We start from the raw sequence: 22,500 nt of genomic DNA on the forward strand, positions 1-22,500 counted from the left end.
CAGGGGAGGCTGGTGGAGGCAGAAATTGGGGGTCCATTGTAACGCATGGAATGGAATGGACTGAGGAATGGTATCGTAAAACAAGTGCGTTGGATACCATTCCTCATGCCATTCCATGCATCACAATGAGCCCGTCCTCCGATTTCTACCTCCACCAGCCTCCACTGAGAGAGATGCTAGTGATGTGTTGCACAAACAAGCAGAACTGCCTTAATCAGTAATCACAGGACCCTGGTCCTGATTAACTCTTCCCTGTGTCTTCTGCCAAGGCTGCCGACTCCTCCGTGTAACAGCGTGCAGACCTGGGGCCAGATGAAGAGCTAGAGCAAGAGAATATTGACACAAGTTGTCTCCAGACAGATAAGTGAAAGAGAAAAAGAGAGAGAGAAGAGAGAGAGAGTAAGAAGTGATAAAAAGGCGGTGTAACCCGAGGTCTGGTCTGTGTGAAAGTAGGACTTAAGCCCGATTTTATTGATTCTCGGGGCTTTGTTGCTCTCGGCTCAGAGGACGCAGCTGGAGGATGATGTATGGCGCAGCTATTTTCTCTTGCTACCCGATGGGACCAGAGTCAGGTACTGAGGCTGGGGGGACCTTGTGCTGCTTCGTAGTGTTTCGACAGAACAGAGGGCATCCCGCCACCCCATCACCACAACCCCAGAGAGAGAGAGAGATGAGAGAGAGAGCAGGGGATGGCACTGTCGAGTTCTCCTGTTCCAGATTTACTTGTGAAAAGGGGCGAAGATGTCACCGGCAGACAGACAGTCAGACACTCGGGTTTTTAATTTGTGCTGGTTGTTGACCTAGATGTGAACAACAGCCCCTGGTGAAATTGACAAATCCCTGACGCGTGTTCGCTTCCAGACAAGGATGACAAGAAAAAAAAGGAGATATGTATTTTTTTTTTTCATTGCCCTGGATTGAGTCAAGTTGTGCTGGATGCCAAGCAAGTGAACGCATATACCACTGACACATCAAAGCTGTGTGACTGCCTCCCCTCTCTGTGCAAAGGCAATTTGCTCTCCTCTAGAAGTCTTCCACCAGCAGCATATAAATAAGGCTAGCACCAGCAGTTCTGAACGCACTGAGAGGAAGTGGCTGGGTCGGTGAGGGCAATGAAGTTGTCTCTACCCACTATTCAATGAACCGAGATGGGGTGATGAGTGTGTGTGTGTGTGTGTGTGTGTATGTGTGTGTGTATGTGTGTGTGTGTGTGTGTGCGTGCGTGTGCGTGTGCGTGTGTGTGTGCGTGTGTGTGTGTGTGTGTGTGCGTGTGTGTGTTCATGCGTGCACGTGTGTGTGTGTGTGTGTGTGTGTGTGTGTGTGTGTGTGTGTGTGTGTGTGTGTGTGTGTGCGTGTGTGTGTGTAGCCAGCCCTCTGAACTGCACTATGGGGGGGAATCTCCATGTAGACTACTGTCAGCCTGGTCATGTTATTCAAGCCAGTGTTTGTCTTTCTTCTCGACATCAAAACACAGCTATTGGGATGAGATGTTGATGACTGACAGGACAAGATAGCGAAATCTGCCCTGGGTTCAGAAACCTCTTTAATCTCCAATGAAGCCGTAAGCCGTGCGTTGATGAGGCTCTCATTTTTTTAGGAGAACCACATTGATAGTGACTAGCTTCACCTCATTCAACCCCAATAAGTCCTCTGTATTCATCTTGTGCACTGTCACTGGAGGAAGTGATTTACAGCACGCCTCGCTGGCTGCTCGAGGCTGCATTAGTTTGTTGTCAGAGCAGAGCTTCAGGCTACGTGGCTGCTACCGCTCTGGGAGCGAATCTGCCCCTAAGAAACTTCCTGTTTATCCTGACAAAATCCAATACCTGTAACCCATTAGGAGGGGAAAGACAAGACTGTCCCAGGACCAGCTTCTCGGTGCAGCTTCATCCTACTCCATCCGTAGGCCTGCTTGCACACAGGCAGGCATGGGTAATAGGAGGACAGCGCCCCCCACTGGTGATGACTGATTCTATGTCTTTGTTTAGCAGCCCGTACGAGTGCAACCAGAGATGAAGCCGTTGACAGGGGTATAGTGCCCTGAATACTCTCTTACTTTCACAATTAAAGCCATTCATCATTCCTGCGTAAGCTCCATTGTTAATAGTTAAACAGCTAATGACAGTTCATTGTGTGGAGGAGACTTAAGCAGCTGTTAATGGATATTGTACTGAGGGAAGCGGAGCTATAAATTGCATGAGTCCATGTTCATATAGCGTGAGGGGAATAAAGCCATCACGAAGGTATTGTTGCATATTCATTACACCTGCCTCTGAAGTCTAAGGATTGATTTATGTGAGCGGAGTCGAAGGAGCTCTTATGAGCCACTAGGGGGTACTATTGCTCTTTTTTCTTCAAGCACAAGATGTTTTTTTGCCACATTTTCATTCTCTTTCCCTGATGATATTTTCCACAAAATTACAATATATTATTTCTTATAAGAAGAGCAGACTATTTTCAATAGCTTTCCCTCCCTTTCCTCTCCTTGGTTAAATTTAGCGTCCGGGTACAGGGGGGCCAGTCTTTCCATTGTGTTTTCAGTGCAGTGGGTCTGTGTTAATTTCCTAGCTCAGTGGTGAGACATTCATTATCTGAGAATGGGCATGTACAATGGATAATTATCCAGGGAAGGATTTCAAACAGAGGAGAAAATACTGCTGTCAGCGGGGGGCAAAACACACAAAAACACAAAACAGCAGTTAGTCACTGCTATTACATGTTGTGTCTCCGCTCCAAAACAGGAGTTGTGATTTTAGTCCCCCCCCCCCCCCCCCCCTCGGCCCAGCCCTCCCACCCCCCATCCTGTCCGCCCCACAAACATTTTGAAATGAACTTTTATGGGTTTTTATTTCCGTCTTGAAAATCTCATTTAAAAAGGGGCTTGCTGGAGAGAACAGATAATAGAGGGTGTAATGAGGCTCACACCGGGCTGACTAGAAGGAGAGAAGAAAAGAGGAGAGGAGAATGTCTGAATCCAGTCAGACTCTGGCGTTGGGTAGTCACCAATGAATTCATGTCAGTAATTACTGCTTTGGTTTCAAAGCAGCTTATGGCAAAGCAGTCTCCATGTCTCTCCTTCATGAATATGGAGGTGTTTAGAACTCATCTCCAGCATCAAAGAATCACGCAGTCAAAGAGAGTTTTATCAGTGAAGGCGGGTGTGTGACCCAAGACGACAGTCAAAGGGAGAGTTGTACTGATGAGGGAGAGGGTACCTAACCCCGTGGTGATTAGGATTGCCATAACCTGTCAATCACTGCCTCACACATCCACAGCAGAGACGGCCACTTCAGTCTGTCGGTGACCCTCTGTGGGGCTCAGAAGCCTTATACCCCCCGCTGATCCCTCACTAAAAACACCCCACTGCTCCAACGCGGCCCGGGGGTCCGAACCGCTGACCTGACTGCACGGTTCTACAGGTCCAAGCCACGGATCTGAACGCATGATTCTGCCGGTCCAAGCCACGGACCTTACTGCATGGCTCTGCAGTGCATACATTTACTCTTTATCCTATTCCAGTCTAAGAATGAGCTCTTGGTTCTGTTCCGCTGCAGTACTGTTTCTATATAATTGGCCATACGGCCCAGCAAATGCAGGTGATTTAAAGATAAGTGGATCTGCATGGTGCCTGGTCCGAGCTAATGCCCACGGACCAGCGTCAGCACTCGGCCCACCCTCTGGTTGAACTCATTAGATCTAAGTGGGGAGGACTGTTCATCAGCCATGTAGAGTGCCTACGGAAAGTATTCAGACCCCTTCACTTTTTCCACATTTTGTTGTGTTATAGACTCAATTTAAAATGGATTAAATTAAAATAATTTGCCATCAATCCACACACACAATACCCCAGAATGACAAAGCGAAAACAGGTTTTCAGTAAATGAAATACAGAAATACCTCATGTACATAAGTATTCAGACCCTTTGCTATGACACTCTTAAAATTAGCTAAAATGCAAAAATGTCATCAACAAATCACTCAATAGAATAGTGGTAGCTGCATTAAGTTATGGGTATGTTTGTCACTGGCAGGGACTGGGAAGTTTGTCAGGATCAACAGAAAATTATGTAATTTGCTGAGTTGGCAGTGACATCCTAATCTACACAGCGTATAATTGATTCCTATGCAAATCAAAGACCCTATAAAAACAAAGATATTAATTCCAAAATTACATGAACTATTATCCTTGCATTAAGATGTGATTTGTTGATGACATTTTTGCGAGTGACAATTTTAAGAGTGTCAATACAAAGGGTCTGAATACTTATATACATGAGGTATTTCTGTATTTCAATTTTAATAAATGTACAGAAATTTCTAAAAACCTGTTTTCGCTTTGTCATTCTGGGGTATTGTGTGTGGATTGATGGCAAATTATTTTATTTTAATCCATTTTAAATTGAGTCTATAACACAACAAAATGTGGAAAAAGTGAAGGGGTCTGAATACTTTCTGAATGCAGTGTACCTCATCAATGTTGTCTAATGCCACGTCTCAGAGGAAATGATAGATAGCAGCTCAGATGAGCATCTATTTAGTCCATAAAAAATCAATCCTAACCATCAAGATGTTTTCTAAAGGCAATGGAGGCATTTAGATGAGTTGGAAAGGGATGTGGATGTTTTGAAATATGCTCCGGCCTGGAATGTCAACATAATTTATGACTGGCTCTTCAGTTCTTCAGAGCTGAGATGTCAATGCCTGTCAAAAATAGACACAAATATTTAAAAGCAGAATGAAAATGAAAAGAACTGTCAGAAAACAGTTACGGTCGGCAATTCAATAAGAACACATATCTTCTTCGGGCTTTGTTTTTGGACCATTACTGTCTCTGACAGTTTCCATCTTCCTCCACGAACTGCAAACATCAACAGCCATTATGTCTCTCGGTCTAACACACACTTGACCCTGTCAATCCACGTTCCCTCTCAGCCTCTCCAAGTGTACTTTCCACCCACCACCTCTATTTTAGCTCCATGGTCCCTATCTCATGGGTTATTGTCTCAAGCACCATCTTCACAGCGTGGAGCCATCATACGGGGCAGTGTGTAGGGGGAAACGATATTTTGACAAACATCAGTATTCATTATGATAAGTAATGCAGATTTGTGTGGTGTATTGTTGTATTGATCTACTTGGGCATGAACAGCCTTTCTGGAGTCCTTGTTTGGGTACATAACAATGTGGAATCATTGAGTTGAAATCATAAGGACTTAAGTTTTCATGGCACTGCAGTCTGCAGTACACGGATTTATGCAACTGATGGGAACACGGGTCTCCCGCGCGTCAAACCCAAGTATCTACCGTTGTCCCCAAAAGGAGAACCTTTTGCGTCATTTGTACTTACGAGTCTCCAGGCAAGGTTACTCATCATGAGACTGTGATTGTAATGCATAGAATGGAATGGAATGAGGAATGGTATCAAACCTGTGCATTCCTCATTCCATTCCATGCATCACAATGAGCTTGTCCTCCGATTTCTACCTTTCTCCACCAGCTTCCCCAGAGCTAAATTGAGTAGAGTAAGTGAACAGCACTTCTCATAAAATCTGCGGACACAGGGAGGTTATAGACCAAGTACAATCAGCCATGAGCTACAGCTAAAGAGAGACCAGAGATAATGAATAATGCATATGTATCCTCAGGATCCTGCTGCTAAATTACGTCCATACACGGCATGGGCGTACTGCACTAAACTGTATGTACAGGTATCAGTATTCAAAGAGAGAACAGAAATCACTGTTGGTAAAAAAAAACATCTTCAGGGTCCGTGTCCGTTTTTTCTACCAAACCACTGGCTGATGCTGAGTTGTAGGAGAGGAGGCGAAGGAGGAGGGGGAGGAGGAAGAGGAGGAGGAGGGAGGGAGGGAGGGAGGGAGGTTTAGCCTGGTATTTTGTTCCACAGCTGCTGGAGGCCTCTCCTCTGGGGTTGGAGATGTTTGTAGTGGAGCAGCGAATGTCCTGTCAATGCGCTGTCTTTGAATACAAACCTGGAGCTCACCTTTGGACGGGCCACTCCCCCACTCTGCTCTCCTCTGTGCTCTCTGGGCTCTGCCTCTGTATGCCTGAGTGCATACACATAGTACACAGCACCGCAACACGATGGGCTGAGGGGGAGAGCAAAGGCCCAGGGCAAGACCTAAAAATACAAGCTCCTCGCTCACAACAACATCACACAGAGGCTCTGCTCAAGGATGCTTCCTACATGTACTTGTACAGCTAGCCCAGCTCTGTCCCATCCTCACCTCCCAGGATGGGGCTTTTCAAGAATAGAATCCCATTTTTTGGTATATTGGCCTGATGTGGTACTAACAGTGTAGATTGTTTCTCAAATCAAGGCAGTTGTTAGGCTGGGATGATGGTTAAACGATAAGCCACTTTGCGTTATCAATATATCACCTCCTACTGTAATATTGATAAATGTAATTTTCATTATGGTAATGAGTCTTATCGATATTTATTGATATCTCAATATGTCATCTCAGCGCTGTATGGTCAGCCTCCCCTACAGTTATGAGTGATGTCTCTGGACACGTCATTTTTCAGACGTACAGTATATGTGTTTTTTTCCGCCGTTTTGGTTTTGCAGACCACTTCAATATAATATTTTCTCATAATTCATTAAGATTATTTGCAGCATTGGTTGGTTATGATCTGACTATTAACAGCAAGACATAAATAACATCCCCCCTGCCACTGCAGCAGCTTTGCTGGAGCAGCAAAATAGTACGTTTTACAGTAATTGATGAAGCACCAGTGTACAGTATTTCATATCCTGGGTAATTCTGTAATTGGTCCAGAGGTAGGCAGGTTAGTGCCTGCAGCATATTCAACACTCACTCATCAGTGAGCTTGCCTTAATTTGATTTAAAAAAAGAGATACAAAAAAAAACATACAATAAATCGTGCTGCTAAATCTGTTTTAAATATACAGTCCTAGATACTGTAACATTTAAAAAAATGTTCCATGGAAATGTTTCTGATTGCTTTAAAAAAATTAAATAAATAAATGTTTTTGCCGAACTCTCTCCGTGCTTGCATGAGGGCTTTGAACTAGTGGTGCAGTTTATTGAGGTCGGCCTTCAAAGTCTTCTCAGTCATTACCCCAATGCACCAGCCTGCTGGAATATGTACAGGAATGTAAATATGATTAGACATGTCAGAAGCACTGCTGAGCAGGTTATGTAGGGTGTGTAGATTTTCACAGAGATAACGGAAGGGTTGGAGAGTTATAACAGTCCAACCCGATCCCACGTTCAAAAGCAAATGTTTGCAGTGTTGCTTAGGGGCTGTAGATTTAAGAAAACATCTAAGCCAAAGTCATATTTATTTTATTGGGTTTTCAGCTTCCAAAGCGTAACTGTGTACTGCAGCTTGCACGGATTCTGAAACAGGAAACACCAATATAGGTCAACAACACAGTCTTAAAAATCATCTTTGAATTGAATCACAGTTTTACCTCATTGAGCACAGGAATCCCTAGTTTTGAAGCAGCAGTACTGTACTGAAAGTTTCACTGCTATTTTGTATAGGCATGCAGGCACTGCAGGTATGGGACAGGGACCCGTTATGGCTCAAGAATGCTACATTTAGAACTATAGGTTAAAATTATACAAATTATCCTGAAGCAGCACTTTAACATTACGGTAAGTAACATTAGCATTAGCAAAAAATAATTAGCAAATATTGTTGTCCATAGCACAATTCGAACCAGAGACATGTGGGTTGCAAGGCAAGCTGGTACTGCCTCCACCATCCCATCAGCCTCCTTATACGGCTTCCACCTTCTGTATTCACCTGCCAGTACAGCTAAAATTGTCACCCTGGACACGAACTTGGAAACGCATACTATCATGTATAGGTACATGATTTGAGTACGAGACCACTCTGGCAAATACTGTAGGTGATGGAAATAATGATGATAAGATATTTAACATTGTTGATACCCCCCTTATCTTATCATACCTCCCCTGCCCCCCCACCCACTCATGAATAAACAAATGTGCACATACAGCAGTGGGAGTTGGGCTGAAGACGAGGTCACACTTTGATGTACAGAGATTATTTATTTGTTTCACTATGAAGAGGGCACGGGTCATCTGCGACATATTTTAGACCTCTGCAGCAAAACAAACTTTATTTCTGTAGAAATTTCTACAAGCCAAAAATCCACCTTACGGTTGAGATGACCAACTGGCAGTTGGCCTTGTGTGCATTATTATGAATGAATATGACCATTTCACTCTGTATACATGTTACTAATCATGTTATATAGCTAGGCAAGGAGAGTCAAAGAATAATGATTGTGTCACAGTGTGTCATCATAATCATCTGAGCAGTTGAGGTGGGGGGCTCCTTGCCTGCCTGGTCTCCCAGAGTATATAGGGTCCATTATAGCATGCGGTCTTCAATTTATCAATAAGCAACCAAAGTGTCATTCTCGCAAATACACGGGCAGCATTAGCATTCAAGATAAGCAGACCTGTCATCTAGATTTTCTCCTCTGTCTCTCTGAGAGCATCCTTTCTCTCTCTTTCTCCCTCTTTCTCTCTGCAATGATGCAGATGAAAGCTCCTCTCAAGGCTGTGGAGGCATATGGACTTCCAACCTGTTTTGTATTCTGCATTACATTTCCATGAATTGAGTTCTTCACTAGTTTATACATCCTAGTGTGTATTTCCCAATAAACTTAGAGTCAACTGTCACCTTCCTTTTTATCCTCACTCACTATGTCAAAACGTTTTCCTATTGATATGCATGAGGACGGGACAGTTTCTACATATTAATTGTCTCTCTTTCTGGTTCTATTCCCACTGTTGACTTTGAGTATCGTACCTGTCTGGCTGGAAGCCTCCTCCTCCCCTCTGCCGGTGGTCCTGCCTGCCCTGCTGTCAGTATTACCTTCTACTGTTGCCCATCCTGCTCTACAGTACCTCTGCTAGTGGTCCTAGCTGGGCTGCACACTGCCCCTGACCCAGCCCTGGTCCTGTCTAGGCTGGACACTGCCCCTGACCCAGCCCTGGTCCTGTCTAGGCTGCACACTGCCCCTGACCCAGCCCTGGTCCTGGCTATGTTGCCCCTTGACCCATACATGACATTCAACCTGCCCCTTACCTGTCCCTTGACTGAACCGTGACATCCAGCCTGCCCCTCACCTGCCCCTTGACCCAGCCCTGACATCCACCTAGCCCCTTACCTGCCCCTTGACCCAACCCTGACACCCAGTCTGTGCCTCACCTGCCCCTTGACCAGCCTTGACATCCACCTTGGCCCTCACCTGCCCCTTGACCCAGCCCTGACATCTACCCTGCCGCTTACCTGCCCCTTGACCCAACCCTGGCATCCACCTTGGCCCTCACCTGCCCCTTGACAAGCCCTGAGGTCCACCCTGCCCCTTACCTACCTCTTGCCACAGTTCGCCCCAGCTTGCCTTTGGGGAGTTTTCAACCTGTGTTTTTCTTCAGCACTTTTGTGACAATTGCATTTGTGAACAATGCACTATCCAAATAAAATACATTTCCCTGTGATTCAATTGTCAACATTCTTCGGATAAAGAGATAATAAAATATCAGAAAAACGCTGTTCTTATATATAGGTGAAGTCCTTGAATGAAAGGGTCTGTAAATGCAATATCAATCAGCTTCCTCACCGGATCCAGCTCCATTTCAGAAGCCTACCAGTGGTGACGGCGTCAGTGTGCAATAAACCCCCAACAGCTGTGAGAGAGACCGAGATCCCATCACCAAATCTAATAAAAGCAGCAGAAATATCATTACAGATGTTCTGCTTTGGAGATGATGGCTCCATCAATAACCGTCCCACGTGTGAGAGACGGAGGAGTAGATGATGACGCAGTCAAACTCCACCATGGCACGATCTCTAGGATTGTGTCAGAGCTCAGGCTCTCGCCAACAGAAATGCCACAGTCTTTCTTCACCGGAGCAGGGAATTACATCTCAAGTGGTCTGGTTTGATAGAGCTGTCCACTCCATAGACAACACACTTCTTTGGAACCTCTGAAAGGTTTTGATTTTCTATTACTTTCTGGCTTTTTTTATTTTTTTTTATTCCCTTTCCATCCACTGTTCTCATTTCTTTTTTACAAGCCCAACCTTTGCAAAAAGCCAGACTGCTTTATTCCTGACTCCTGGAGCAGGCAGTTACAAGTGAAATTAAAGAAAGATCAAGGGTAAAATTATGAGAATGAAATGGAAAGTTCTAATGAATGTGTATGCAGCCTCCGTGTTCAATAAGTGTGCAGCAATATACAGAGTCGTATCAACAGTGCCCCTGGGAAAACAGGCTTCATTTCCTCTCCTCCAATAACCCTCTCTGTATCGCTTCTACAGCCTGCCTCTCTTATCAAGGCACCGAACGGTACTCATCTACAGTAGCACTCGGTGCACTACAGCGGTACTCATCAAACATGTATACCTGTGACGTCCCTCCCTGTTGCTTAGTTTGTGTTTGTCTTTGTTTCATGTTATTTCATTTATTGTTTCCTGTTTATTTTTGTATTACTCACCTCGTCTCTCCTTTCAGACACTTTACCACCTGCCCTTGTGTGTTTCCGGCCTGTGTGATTGTTTACCCCGGCCTGATTGGCTTCACCTGTTCCTCATCATCCTTCCCTGTGTATTTAGTCTGTCTGTTCCCCTGCCGCTGTGCCATTTCGTCTTTGTACCTTGTGTCAAGCGTTCCAGTGGTTTTTCCTAGTGTTGAGTATTCCTGGTTATTTTGATCTCTGATAGTGTTTCTGACTTTGTTTTTTGCCTACCCCTTTTCGGATTACCTGCCTGACCTTTTGAACTGCCTACCAAACCCTGCTTTGCTTACCCCCTTCCTGGATTATCTGCCTACCCATTGACTGCCTACCTGTGTACCAAACCTTTTGTTTGATGGTAAAGACTATTCTATTGGATTTAAGTTTTTGTCTCCGAGTCGTCCATTTGAGTCCTCTGCCTAAGTACTCCAGTCATTACAATACCATTCCTCATTTTGTTCCATGCATTGCAATGAGCTGTCCTCTGATTTCTACCTCCACACGCCTCACCTGACCTACAGTAGGTCAATGAGCCCATCCCTTCTACCTCCACTAGCCTCCACTGCTGTAGGTCTACATTATAAACTGTTGTTTCAGCTACAGTTAACAGTTTGGGCGCCGCTCAATTCAATTTTCGCTCTGCAGTATTTACAAGGTATCATGTAAACCTACACTATATGGTTAGATCACTGTGTGTGTGTGTGTGTGCGGGCAGCAATTTATAAACAACAATACACTGCCTAAGCACTGCTATGACGGTGAGTGCAATTGACCACATCCCAGAGAATCCAGATGGCTGAAGATAATATTTGTCAAGTGCGACTTCATCTTATCCCGTGTGTATATCAACGTAAACACAAGCTACTGTAAATGGAACACTATAACACCCTGACTCAACCCTGAAGTGTGATGTTTCAGTATTTCACAGAGTGACCCTTTGATATCTGGTCTGCAGTATGACGCATCACACAAGCTGCACCAACAAGTAAAAACCCTAAACCGGCAGACAGGTGACTGAGAGCAGGGGGATCATGGGAAGGATGTTGGAGCTGCCTGTGATTGGAGGATCCCCAGTCTTGTAAACCTTTCTCCTCTCTCCAACATGTGCAGAGTGTTGATAAGAGACATCATCCCACTGGCTCATTAATCAAGTGTGAACGCACAGCAACCTGCCTCTTTCTTATTCCTGTGCCCCCAAACTCCATCCACGGCTCCCCCACCCCCCCCCCCCCACACACACACACACATCTTACATTGAAAAGAAACAAACTGGACTCCAGCAGCACTCTTTAAAACCGCACCTCCAGCACATTTCCTTTTTGAGATTCCTCACTCGCGCAAGCACGCACGCACGCACACACACACACACACACACACACACCCCTCTCTCTCTCTTTCAGTGGCGTATACTCATACACACAGATAACCATAACATCCTGGCTTTGAGTACTCCCTGCCCTTCTACTCAAAGCAATGCTGCCACAGTTCATTTTCTGTCAGGGACTACTTTATGCTCCTTTTTTTCACAGTTCATTTTCTGTCAGGGACTACTTTATGCTGAGTCTATTCACTGCTGTCCTTTGCTTAGACTGTGGTCATGGGTGCAACAGTATATCACGGTTGCATTTCCAAATTATGTACTGTTTGTATGGATTCCTCTATGCATATATTTACTTATTAAACATATGAAAAATGCTGATCCCCATCTTTCCTCTGATGCTGTTCAGTCAGACGCCCAATCTGTGAGGAGGGGGGGATTTTGATCCATTTATTTACATTTACTACACGTCAAAACTCTTAATTTATCTCATGCATTTGATCGCCTTTACAGGAGGCCAGAGCCAACATTGTCATCATTCATCATGTAGGCTTCTGTACTGTACGTCATGATGTCATCTGAAAACTCAGCAACAAACTGACCAATCAAAAATGAGATTCATTGGGAAAAGTCGACAACACTGCAGAATATGAGGCAGCTGTAAAACTGGGAGTACTCTCTGGCTCCAGACACCTCAGTCAGCTGGCAGTTGTACAGTAAAGTAAAGTAGGTAGTACTGAGTTCAATCTCATGCTTTTATACGGTCATATACAAGATCAAATCTGATGCACTGTGTTCTACAGTATATAAACATACTTGGATGTTTTTCTCAGATTTTTCAAAGATCTGAAACCATTGCAAATATATACTTGGTATATACTATGCCAGGTAACTATGTGGTCAGATACTGTACCAGATCTTATGAGCTGTAGTTGAGAGACACGTAAACACATTTGATTGATTGATTTTTGTTCAGTTCCATTTTGTCTTTGAGCTGGAATGTGCCATAGCTAGAGAACATGGAACAGGAGCTAGGTAAGGCCACGTGTATTTGCACTGTCCATAAATCATACTGATTCACACAGATCATTACTTTCCAAGCAAATGGTGCTCATTTTAATGCCATCCCTGTATACATTCTATTTGAATATGATCAAACCTTTAATAGACAAAAATAAATGCAGATAATGAAGGCATTCCATCAGCATCATCGCCACCTTTTGTTTTCCTAAAACGTGTGTCGCCAACTTTGCCCTCAAACTTTTTGTTCTCTAAACTCAACCACACAGAGCCGTCACGTCAACATTACCATGTAGGATAGGTAACATTGGTTTAATGAAATAAAACAGTTTGTTTATATACACAGACAGAGGTATGCACATGTGTGGGCAGACGTTTACTCTCACCCACTATGAAGCACAACATCTCCAATGAGAACCGTTAAAACATTGCTGTCGTCTTTGATTCTTTTTTTTTTTTTTTTAAGGTCATGTAGTATGTCTGCTGAAAAAATAGAGCACCCAAATAAAAGAGCTGTACTGTAGATTATGTTCACTGTTACTATACCAACACAACATACACTGAGTAGAGTTTAGATTTACACATTTGAAAAGACAGAAAAAGTAACTTATTTCTTCTGGATCTGCGTTAAACAGAAAGCACAATGTTTTTTGAGGTCTGTCCATCAAGTCAAGTACTGTTTCAAGATGAAAAAGTGTGACTACCAGCAGATCTCTCTCTCTCTCTCTCTCTCTCTCTCTCTCTCTCTCCCTCTCTTTCTCTCTCTCTCTCTCTCGCTCTCTGTCCCTCTCTCTTTCTCTCTCTCTCTCTCTCTCTCTCTCTCCACCCCATCAGGGCAGGAGTGCAAAAGTCTTTGAAGTAGTACTTTGGGGAACTCTTCCAGGTTTCCGTGTCTCTGAAGGAGGCAGACAATCACAGCGATCAGCCTCCAAGGCTCCTCATTAGGGGTCCATTAATGCCATAATCACCCATCATCTTGATCATCGTGGTCCTCAAAACCCAAAATGTTACATCAAATAAATAATATGTTCCGTTTTTTCTTTTTACTCCGATTGTGTGTTGTTTTTCCTTCTCCGCTCCATCATAAACACCATGTTGATGCCTGGGTTACAGAAAAGCCTAGACGAGCTCTCAGCAACACAGCATCTTGGACCAACCCCTCCCCCTCCCACCCACACACCCACCCACCCACCACCCCAAACACAATCCCCCCAGGGAGTCTTATAGGGCATGGTTAGCCAGGGCAGAGGTCAGGCTGAGCAGCAGTACCCAGACACAGGCACTCACGCTGGGTGAGCTATCTCCAGGATCGCCCTCAGGTCTGGTCAGGCCGCCATAACCACTGCTGGGCTCTGGGAAGGCCTGGAATACAACACACAATGGTTAGAAAAGACTCCTAACCAATCCTATGTTGAATGTTGAATTCAAGGGAGAAAAGTGGAAATACTTATCCACTGCAACTTCAATGGATAGCAAACAATTGCAGTGCATGGTGATTTTGTATTTGGTAGAACTGAAACATGGCAAGAAGAGTTGTTTTTCTTTCTTTCTGAGACCCTTTCAGGAAATGCCAAAAAAAAAAAGTCTGAATACATTCTAAAGCTTGCTTCCTAGGAAGAAATAACACAGCACATATTTGATAAAAAAAAAAAAAAAAACCTCAACAACAAATAACATCACATAAAGATATAAAATCTACAGTCGGTTGTAGAACATAAAATAAAATAAAAATATCAGACACAATATTTTCTCTCCATAGAAGCCACCATGCAGTGATTTCACCATGGAAAAACGCAGGTGGTGTCAGGGGCTACCAAGTACAGTACAGTACAGGCGGAGAGGAGCAGGGACAGATTGTTCTAGATATTGCAGGCTGCACCCCAGAGAGTTGCTGCTCCCTTATACCCACACTACAATGGCCTTATTACATGCTTTTTCCTAAAAAAATGTTAGCAATTTGAATGCGTTTTCAATTTTTTTCCTGTAACACCTAGCAAACCCTTTGCCTAACTGCAGCCTCCTCAATTTGTGGAGGCACCCATTTTCCCCCTGCAATATAACACATCAAGAGAAACATGAAACATTCCCTCCTTCATCCCCAGCTTCTACCTCGTCTCCACAAATGTAGCCTCCTTTGGAGAGATTGCACTTGGGTCCATTTCCCTGTACACAGAGAAAACATCCAGTCAGATATTAACTATGTTTAAACTGTACGATTTTCTCCCAACACAACATGGACAAACAGTTCCTGAAAAAACTGAAAACAGCAGTAAATCACATTAGCAGGAATGAGGGATGTTTTTGCACAGATTTCAGGGAGAGAAATGTGCTGCATTTATTATGGTGGTGCTTTGTTCTCAGTGTTTGAGTGTTCAGAGAAATGGTTAAATGACAGTTGCCAAAAAAGCAATCGGTTGCTTGACAATGCAGCAAACACATCCGCGACTAAAAGCCAATTAATTAGCAGGTGCAGTGATGTGTGGCAGCAGCCTGTTGACATGAGTCCAGATCTCTGTCCGAAGCCAATATTCACACACACACACACGCACACGCACACGCACACACACACACACACACACACACACACACACACACACACACACACACACACACACACTGGTATTGCTGATGGAAACAGAATATTAAGTTAGTGCCGTGGAAATAGCTAAACATCGCAACGGTAAATACTCTTCAGTATTGATCAGGGCTTGGTCAAACGCTGAGTTTCCCAGGGCTGCTGGTTATTGAGTAACCCTGGGCTAGCTAATGTTGGTTCGCAATCAATTACATTCAATTGAGCTGAAAATGAACACAACTGCCCTGTAGTCCTGGCACTCGAGGAACCATTGGCCTGTGAAAAAGGGGGGGTGGGGTAATACAATACTAGAGATACACAATGGATGAATCCCAAAACACAACACCAAAATTAAAGGCACATTATTTCTCTTAAAAACCTGTTAAGATGTAATTTAAATTCAAATCAGCCTCCTGCAGAAACACAGACAGAGGGAAACAGTGGGCTATCTGTGACTCCCACACTGGGAAACCACAAAGACTTCATACAGAGCTCATCATTATCTCAGTCACTTGTAAATAGGCAGACAATTACAAGGGGATGTCGACAACACTTTCAGATCTAAATATACAGTACAAACAGCTAAAAAGCCAGTAATTTTTGGTTACCTCCCGACTTTCAATCTTCAATGAGCACAACTTGAGCACACATAGTTATTGACTGAAAAAAAGTAACGGTGCCCTTGACAATGTAAAAAATGTCACTTGCAATGTGGTTTGCGAGTCTTAAGTGTAAACTAACTTGCATAGCTCATTAGTCCCTCTTGGTAACAACACTGAATACTGTGAAGTTGAAATGAGAGACGACTGAGCTCCAGCAGTACTTCCTTCCAGAGTAATTCTCCACAGGCATTGTTTATCACATCACACTTCAGATCACTTATCAAGTGTCAGGGGGACACTGTCCAGCCATCAAACATCCTGGAAGCGTAACAGTTCTCCTCTCTGGACAACATCAGCATCGTGTGTGGCCCTGAGAGACGGTGACATGTACTACAGACCAAGGCAGCCAGCCTTTAGCCAAGAGGAGACATATCAACACTCCCCCAATTAATCTAAGATGGAAGTTTGACAAGTTTTAATTGCTGAGCATAGTTGCTGGAGAATGAAGGGCCGCCCAAAATGTCCCCATCGGCTCCCTCTCTAATTATAAACTTCCTGCTTGAGTAATCACACGTCTTATTGTTTCCTAATTACCATTTTTACAATAAATTAAGCATTGCAGTGCAGCGGGAGAGGCGCAGAGCGGTGCATCAATACTGACATACACACAGAACCTTTGGAGAAAGCAATTCCACCACCACCCCCCCCACCCACCACCACCACCACCACCCCTGACTACCTCCCACCGTCATTGTTATCAGTGAAGCTTGTTCATTAATTCTCACCCTCACACCATTTTGTAAGGTATTAATGTGCTGTCGTTATCACAAAGAGGGTTGTGTACAGCAGAGCAGTGTGAGAGATGACCATTTAATGGGTCTGAAAGCATGAAATTGCTGAGCATTCAACATCTTTGTGTCAATCTTTCTAAAATAATAGCATTGGATGGAACATACAATCATATATGTCTCGATATTAACCAGTACAAAGACAATGAAAGTGACAACAACACCCCCACCCCCACCAACACCACCACCACCCCCACCACCACCACCACCAGTACCACTGGTTTCTTTGCTTGAGTTACACTGTGAAAAGGGCCCTATTCAGGATAAGTGAAAAACATAATTCTAAGGATGCATTTCCTAAGGATGCATCTTTGGATTAATCTTCTAACCAGAATAATGTTTACAGAGTGAAAAAACTCAAACTCAACGGTCAATAAATAAACAAATGTTATCTTGCAGCACAGGAATGTAGATGGATTTTGTTGGCCTTGATTTCAATGTGTATAACTATTTACAGTGGAATGAACCTGGCAGACATCCTAAAGAAGTCGCACCCTCACCATTTGTCAATTCCTTTGCGATTGTAATGTGTCTGAAGAAATCGCAACCTTCGCCATTCCTTTGCTATTGTAATTTATCTCACACCTTGTCCTTTGTTGGGAATGATATTTAAGGAGAGGGACAGCAAGATATGAGTTTTGGGTTAGGTCCGTCACCATAGGCACCATTCTCCCGTGTTGTCCTTGGCGCACGTTAACGTATGGTTAAAACTTAGTCATATGTTGCTTTGAAACTGTTAAATAGGTTAGAGTATCAACAACTTCCGTTCGCTTCGTCGGTTAGCTTTGAGAATATTCTTCCTATGTGCATTAATGTGATGTTGTGCGCTAGATAAAGGTTCTGTTAATACAGCACAACATAATCGTGACCAGGTTCTCCCATTTAATATCTAATGTTCACATGCATCGTTAACAACACGTTGAGTGAGTCATCAGCTTCAGATATTGGCCTGAGCGTAAACTCCTCGCAATCCGATTTTAATTTGAGGGCATGGTAAAAATAGCATTTTGGGTATTCTTAATGGAATCTAGGATCCAATATGATCGATTGTCTGTCACACAGGGATGAGCAATGCATTATCAGTCATTATTAACCATGACATATCTTTTGATATAACGTAATGTTAACTTGTGTTAGTTGGTCATGTGACTTGTGCTGAGTTCGTTCGATCATGTCCATAACTTTTAGAAGTAATCATTGGGAATAAATGTATGTCTTATGTCTGACCCGACATCTATTCTTCAGTGTTTTATTCTCATATTCTATAGGAAGAGTGGTACTTTTGTTTTACTTCCCAGAAACAAAACCTGGAGTTCTGACTGCATCAGGCCCCTTGGTGGTGTTATGTCAGACTTGATCTATAGCCCATTTCATACAGAGGTGCAGTTCAATGTGCTTTGGTTCAATATGCTTTGATTCAATGCGCTATCAAGTGTTTTTGCCTGCCTGCATACATCCATAGTGTACCTGATTGTCGGCCTCATCCCCTGGCTGGATGTCGTTGGGGCTGTAGGAAGGCTCAGAGGTGCTGACGGAGGTCGCTAATCCTGGCTTCATGGAGGGGCTGGATGGGACAGACTCAGCTTTGTGGAAGAGGCTGTCTGTTCCATAACCAAACGCTTGAATGGCATTTCCTGTGGGGATGAAGAACGATGTAAAGTCATTTGTTTTGGACTGTCTCGCGACCCAGTGTGGGGGCAGCTAACAGACAGACAGACAGACAGACAGACAGACAGCCCAAGTCAACTTTTTGGTCGCCTGCCCAAATTTCTGGTGTGGGAGTAAGCTGGATCTTCCGTTCGCTTCGTCGGCTAGCTTTCAGCTGCCTCCATCATGCTAGACAAGACAAGCTCGAGAGACATTAGTTTGTCAGTTGACGATTTAGCTAGGAGGCTACTTGCGTCTCCCACTATTTAGTTTTAGACTCCTAATGAACAATGAACAGCTGAGGCACCTGCAGCTTCACGGAACAGCACATCTACATATTTATCATTATGGAAAACATAATGTTGCACTTTATTTACACTACACAAAGCAAAAAACATAAGGGTAGTGTTCACTGGCACAGTGCTATAATGATAATAACATAGTAACAGCCTTTGATTACTTGTTTGTTTCTTTGAGATTTGTTGTACTGTAACAAACGCCTTGATTTGGTATGAGGTAATCATACTGAATCATATTCTTTAAAGTAAGTACAAGAAAATACCCATTGTTACCACATATTACTAATAAATACCTGGCAAATACTAATACTAATACAACACAAATGGAAACAGTACCTCAAACTAAAGTGTAACCAACTGAACTGTATTACCTATGTGAGTCCTATATGAGAATATCATGAACATGTTCAACCATAGACACGCTGGTAAACATCCTCAGAATGACCCTTGCAAAAAAAACAACCTTTCATGTTGCGAATAGGCTTGGGTGAATGCAACAACAACATGACCAAATGGTGCAGTAATGTCTGCTCTCCAGTTGATGAGGCCTGTTTGTTTGCCAGTAAGTATCCAGCGGAAAAACCACTGTGAGATTGCATCTTTTAACCCTTTGATGCACAAGCTATGCAGACCCCTTCTAATGCACAACATGGGTCAAAAATGACATTAATTTCCTATGTTATTTCATGTATGGCGTGTTTCTTTGCTATATCTTTTGAAATGAATATTTCTCTTTCATATTTCTCTTTCTCACTAGTAATGTCAAGGTAAAGGTAACCTTAATCTAATGTTCAAATATTATGTACAGTTATCTTTCACAAGATATCAAATATTTTCTTTGGTAAAACAATTGTAATATAAGACTTACATGCATCAGATTTGCAAAAGCAACCCTGTTGAGTTGTGAAATGTGTGGCAGGTGAACAGTTGTCCGCAGTAAATATGTTTCTAATTGCAAACATTTACAAATATCAAAAGTTTCTATCAAATTCCATAGTGAATACATAAGGGTCATTTTTGACCCATGTGTGTAAAATTGATGCAGACATATACAAATTGTTTGTTCATAATGTAAAACATATTTGTGGTAAAAACAAGATATTTAATGAATACTTGGAATATTAAATGATAAAATAAATTTATTTAAAAGATATAGCAAAGAAACACTCATCCATGCATGAAATAACATAGGGAATGAATACGGGTCATTTTTGACCCATGTTGTGCATTAGAAGGGTAGTGACACCTTTGTGATGATCAAAAACAAGTTAATTGAGGAATACTGAATGATGAAATAAATTTATTGCAAAGATATAGAAAATAAAAACTATTTTTATTTTCTATAAACTCTCACTTTTGACCCATGTTGTGCATCAAAGGGTTAAAAGCAAATAAATGAGTTCATAGAGAGAACACAACAAAATGCTCTACAGGGGGAGAGAGGGAGGGGGGAAGGGAGGGAGGGAGGGAGGGAGGGAGGCAGGGCAGAAAGATACATCTCCAGTCAGCTCTACTGATAGGTTAGGGTAAACCAGGACAAAGTACCTTTTCACTGGGCTTGTCCATTTAAACAGAACACTTGTTTCTTTCTGTTCAGGCAGAAAGAAGGCAAACCGTGTAATTGCTTGGCAACCACCTCCATTATAAGGTCACTGCGCAGAGATGACTTTAAATAGATTTATGTGACTGATCAGATTCAGAACATTTTCAAACAAAAGAGAAATGGCATTCTCCCCTTTCTCAAAGGACAAATGAAAAGAGGAATTGGAGAAGCACACACATGCACGCGCACACACCGACACCCACAACCACAAACACGCACGCACACGCACACACACACAGTTCCCTTTATAACTCATACAAAGGCTTTCCATACACACTGTCCGGACCTTGATTTGCAATACAAAACTGCAACGAATAACAAAGATATAAATAACATTTACATGCTCCCAATTCCAGTTATAATGTGTATATGTTTGACTTAGCATGAAGGTATTCAGACCCCTTCACCTTTTCCACATTTTGTTATGTTTCAGCCTTATTCTAAAATGGATTAAATTATTTTTGTCCCTCATCAATCTACACACAACACCCCATAATGACAAGTTAGTACTAGTACTTTGTATTAGTACTTTGTATTAGTACTTTGTATTAGTACTTTGAAGCACCCTATGGCAGCGATTACAGCCTCAAGTCTTCTTGGGTATGACGCTACAAGCTTGGCACACCTGTATTTCGGGAGTGATGAGCGGTGCCTGATTTCCTCCAGATGTGACGCTTGGCATTCAGGCCAAAGACTTCAATCTTGGTTTCATCAGACCAGAGAGTCTTGTTTCTCATGGTCTGAGAGTCCTTTAGGTGCCTTTTGGCAAACTCCAGTCCTGATTAACTAAAGGCCTGATAGGTGGAGTAAAGGTCTGATTGGTGGAGTGCTGCAGAGATGGTTGTCTTTCTGGAAGGTTCTCCCATCTCTTCTATTGCTCAGTTTGGCCGGGCGGCCAGCTCTAGGAAGAGTCTTGGTGGTTCCAAACTTCTTCCATTTAAGAATGATGGAGACTACTGTGTTCTTGGGGACCTTCAATACTGCAGATTTTTTTTTAAATGTTTTACCCTTTCCCAGATCTGTGTCTTGACACAGTCCTGTCTCGCAGGTCTACAAACAATTCCTGTGGGACCTTATATAGACAGGTGTGTGCTGTTCCAAATCATGTCCAATCAATTGAATTTACCACAGGTGGACTCCAATCAAGTCGTAGAAACATCTCAAGGATGATCAATGGAAACAGGATGTACCTGAGCTCAATTTCGAGTGTCATAGTAAGGGGTCTGAATACTTATGTAAATGTGATATTTGTTTTTTTATTTTTAATAAATTAGCAAACATTTCTAAAAACCTGTTTTGGCTTTGTCAGTATGGGGTATTGTGTGTAGATTGATGAGGGAAAAAAAATATTTAATCCATTTTAGAATAAGGCTGTAACATAACAAAATGTGAAAAAAGTTAAGGGGTCTGAATACTTCACAAATGCGCTGTAGATGTAGGACAAACAACTAACAATATGACAAACATTATGCTCACAATTTCAGCTAAAGTTTTAATGTTGGCAATAAGATGCTGGTCAAGTAGTATAGTTGTTTTATGCATCTGTTTTCTGGTGAAGTAGCATCATCCAAAGAGGGTGCTAGCAGTGGGAATACAGTGATAAATCACCAATGTTGGCTAGAGGGCTCCTTCAGCGGATGCTTTACAGCACCCTAATGTTCTACTCCGTGATTAAGCTCATTGCCGACAGCAATCCCATGTTTTAATGACTTCAGATAAGGTTTAACCCTTAGGCATATCCTATTGCCATTACCTGCAGGGGAAGCCAAGCTGAATCCAATTTGGATAATGTATATTTTAACATCTATACATGCTGTTTCTATGGGCTGCTAGTGTTCCATCCCCCACACACTTGTGAGCAAAGACCCATCTATGGCAGTTTATCTCTCGGTTCCTCTTGACTGCAAAGAGGAGATGCTGCATTCTGTATTATTTCTCAAGCCGCCTCTTCAGCTACAAGGCTCATCCCTCATCTGCGGACTCAGCTAAAACTGCACCACGGCAATCTATTGAAACGGTCTGAAAGCATAACCCCACACAATTGA

At 43.0% G+C, this 22,500-nt stretch overlaps 1 protein-coding gene across 2 annotated transcripts in view; it reads right to left on the minus strand.

Moving 5' to 3' along the window:
- Positions 1-14,095: 14,095 nt before the first annotated feature.
- The window catches only part of LOC310806729 (GDNF family receptor alpha-2-like), a 36,714-nt gene continuing 28,309 nt past the window's right edge, over positions 14,096-22,500 (minus strand). Inside the window, exons 7-9 of one of the 2 annotated variants that reach the window (XM_083672931.1) lie at positions 18,374-18,540; positions 14,991-15,044; positions 14,096-14,243 (exon numbers count right to left, since the gene is read on the minus strand). In XM_083672931.1, the coding sequence (XP_083529057.1) occupies positions 14,103-14,243; positions 14,991-15,044; positions 18,374-18,540 (362 nt within the window). In that variant the 3' untranslated portion in view covers positions 14,096-14,102. The remainder of the gene's footprint in view (positions 14,244-14,990; positions 15,045-18,373; positions 18,541-22,500) is intronic. The other variant, XM_083672932.1, reaches the window with a different exon arrangement.

Source organism: Argentina silus (assembly GCF_951799395.1).
Source record: "Argentina silus genome assembly, chromosome: 7".
Classification (NCBI taxonomy): domain Eukaryota; kingdom Metazoa; phylum Chordata; class Actinopteri; order Argentiniformes; family Argentinidae; genus Argentina; species Argentina silus.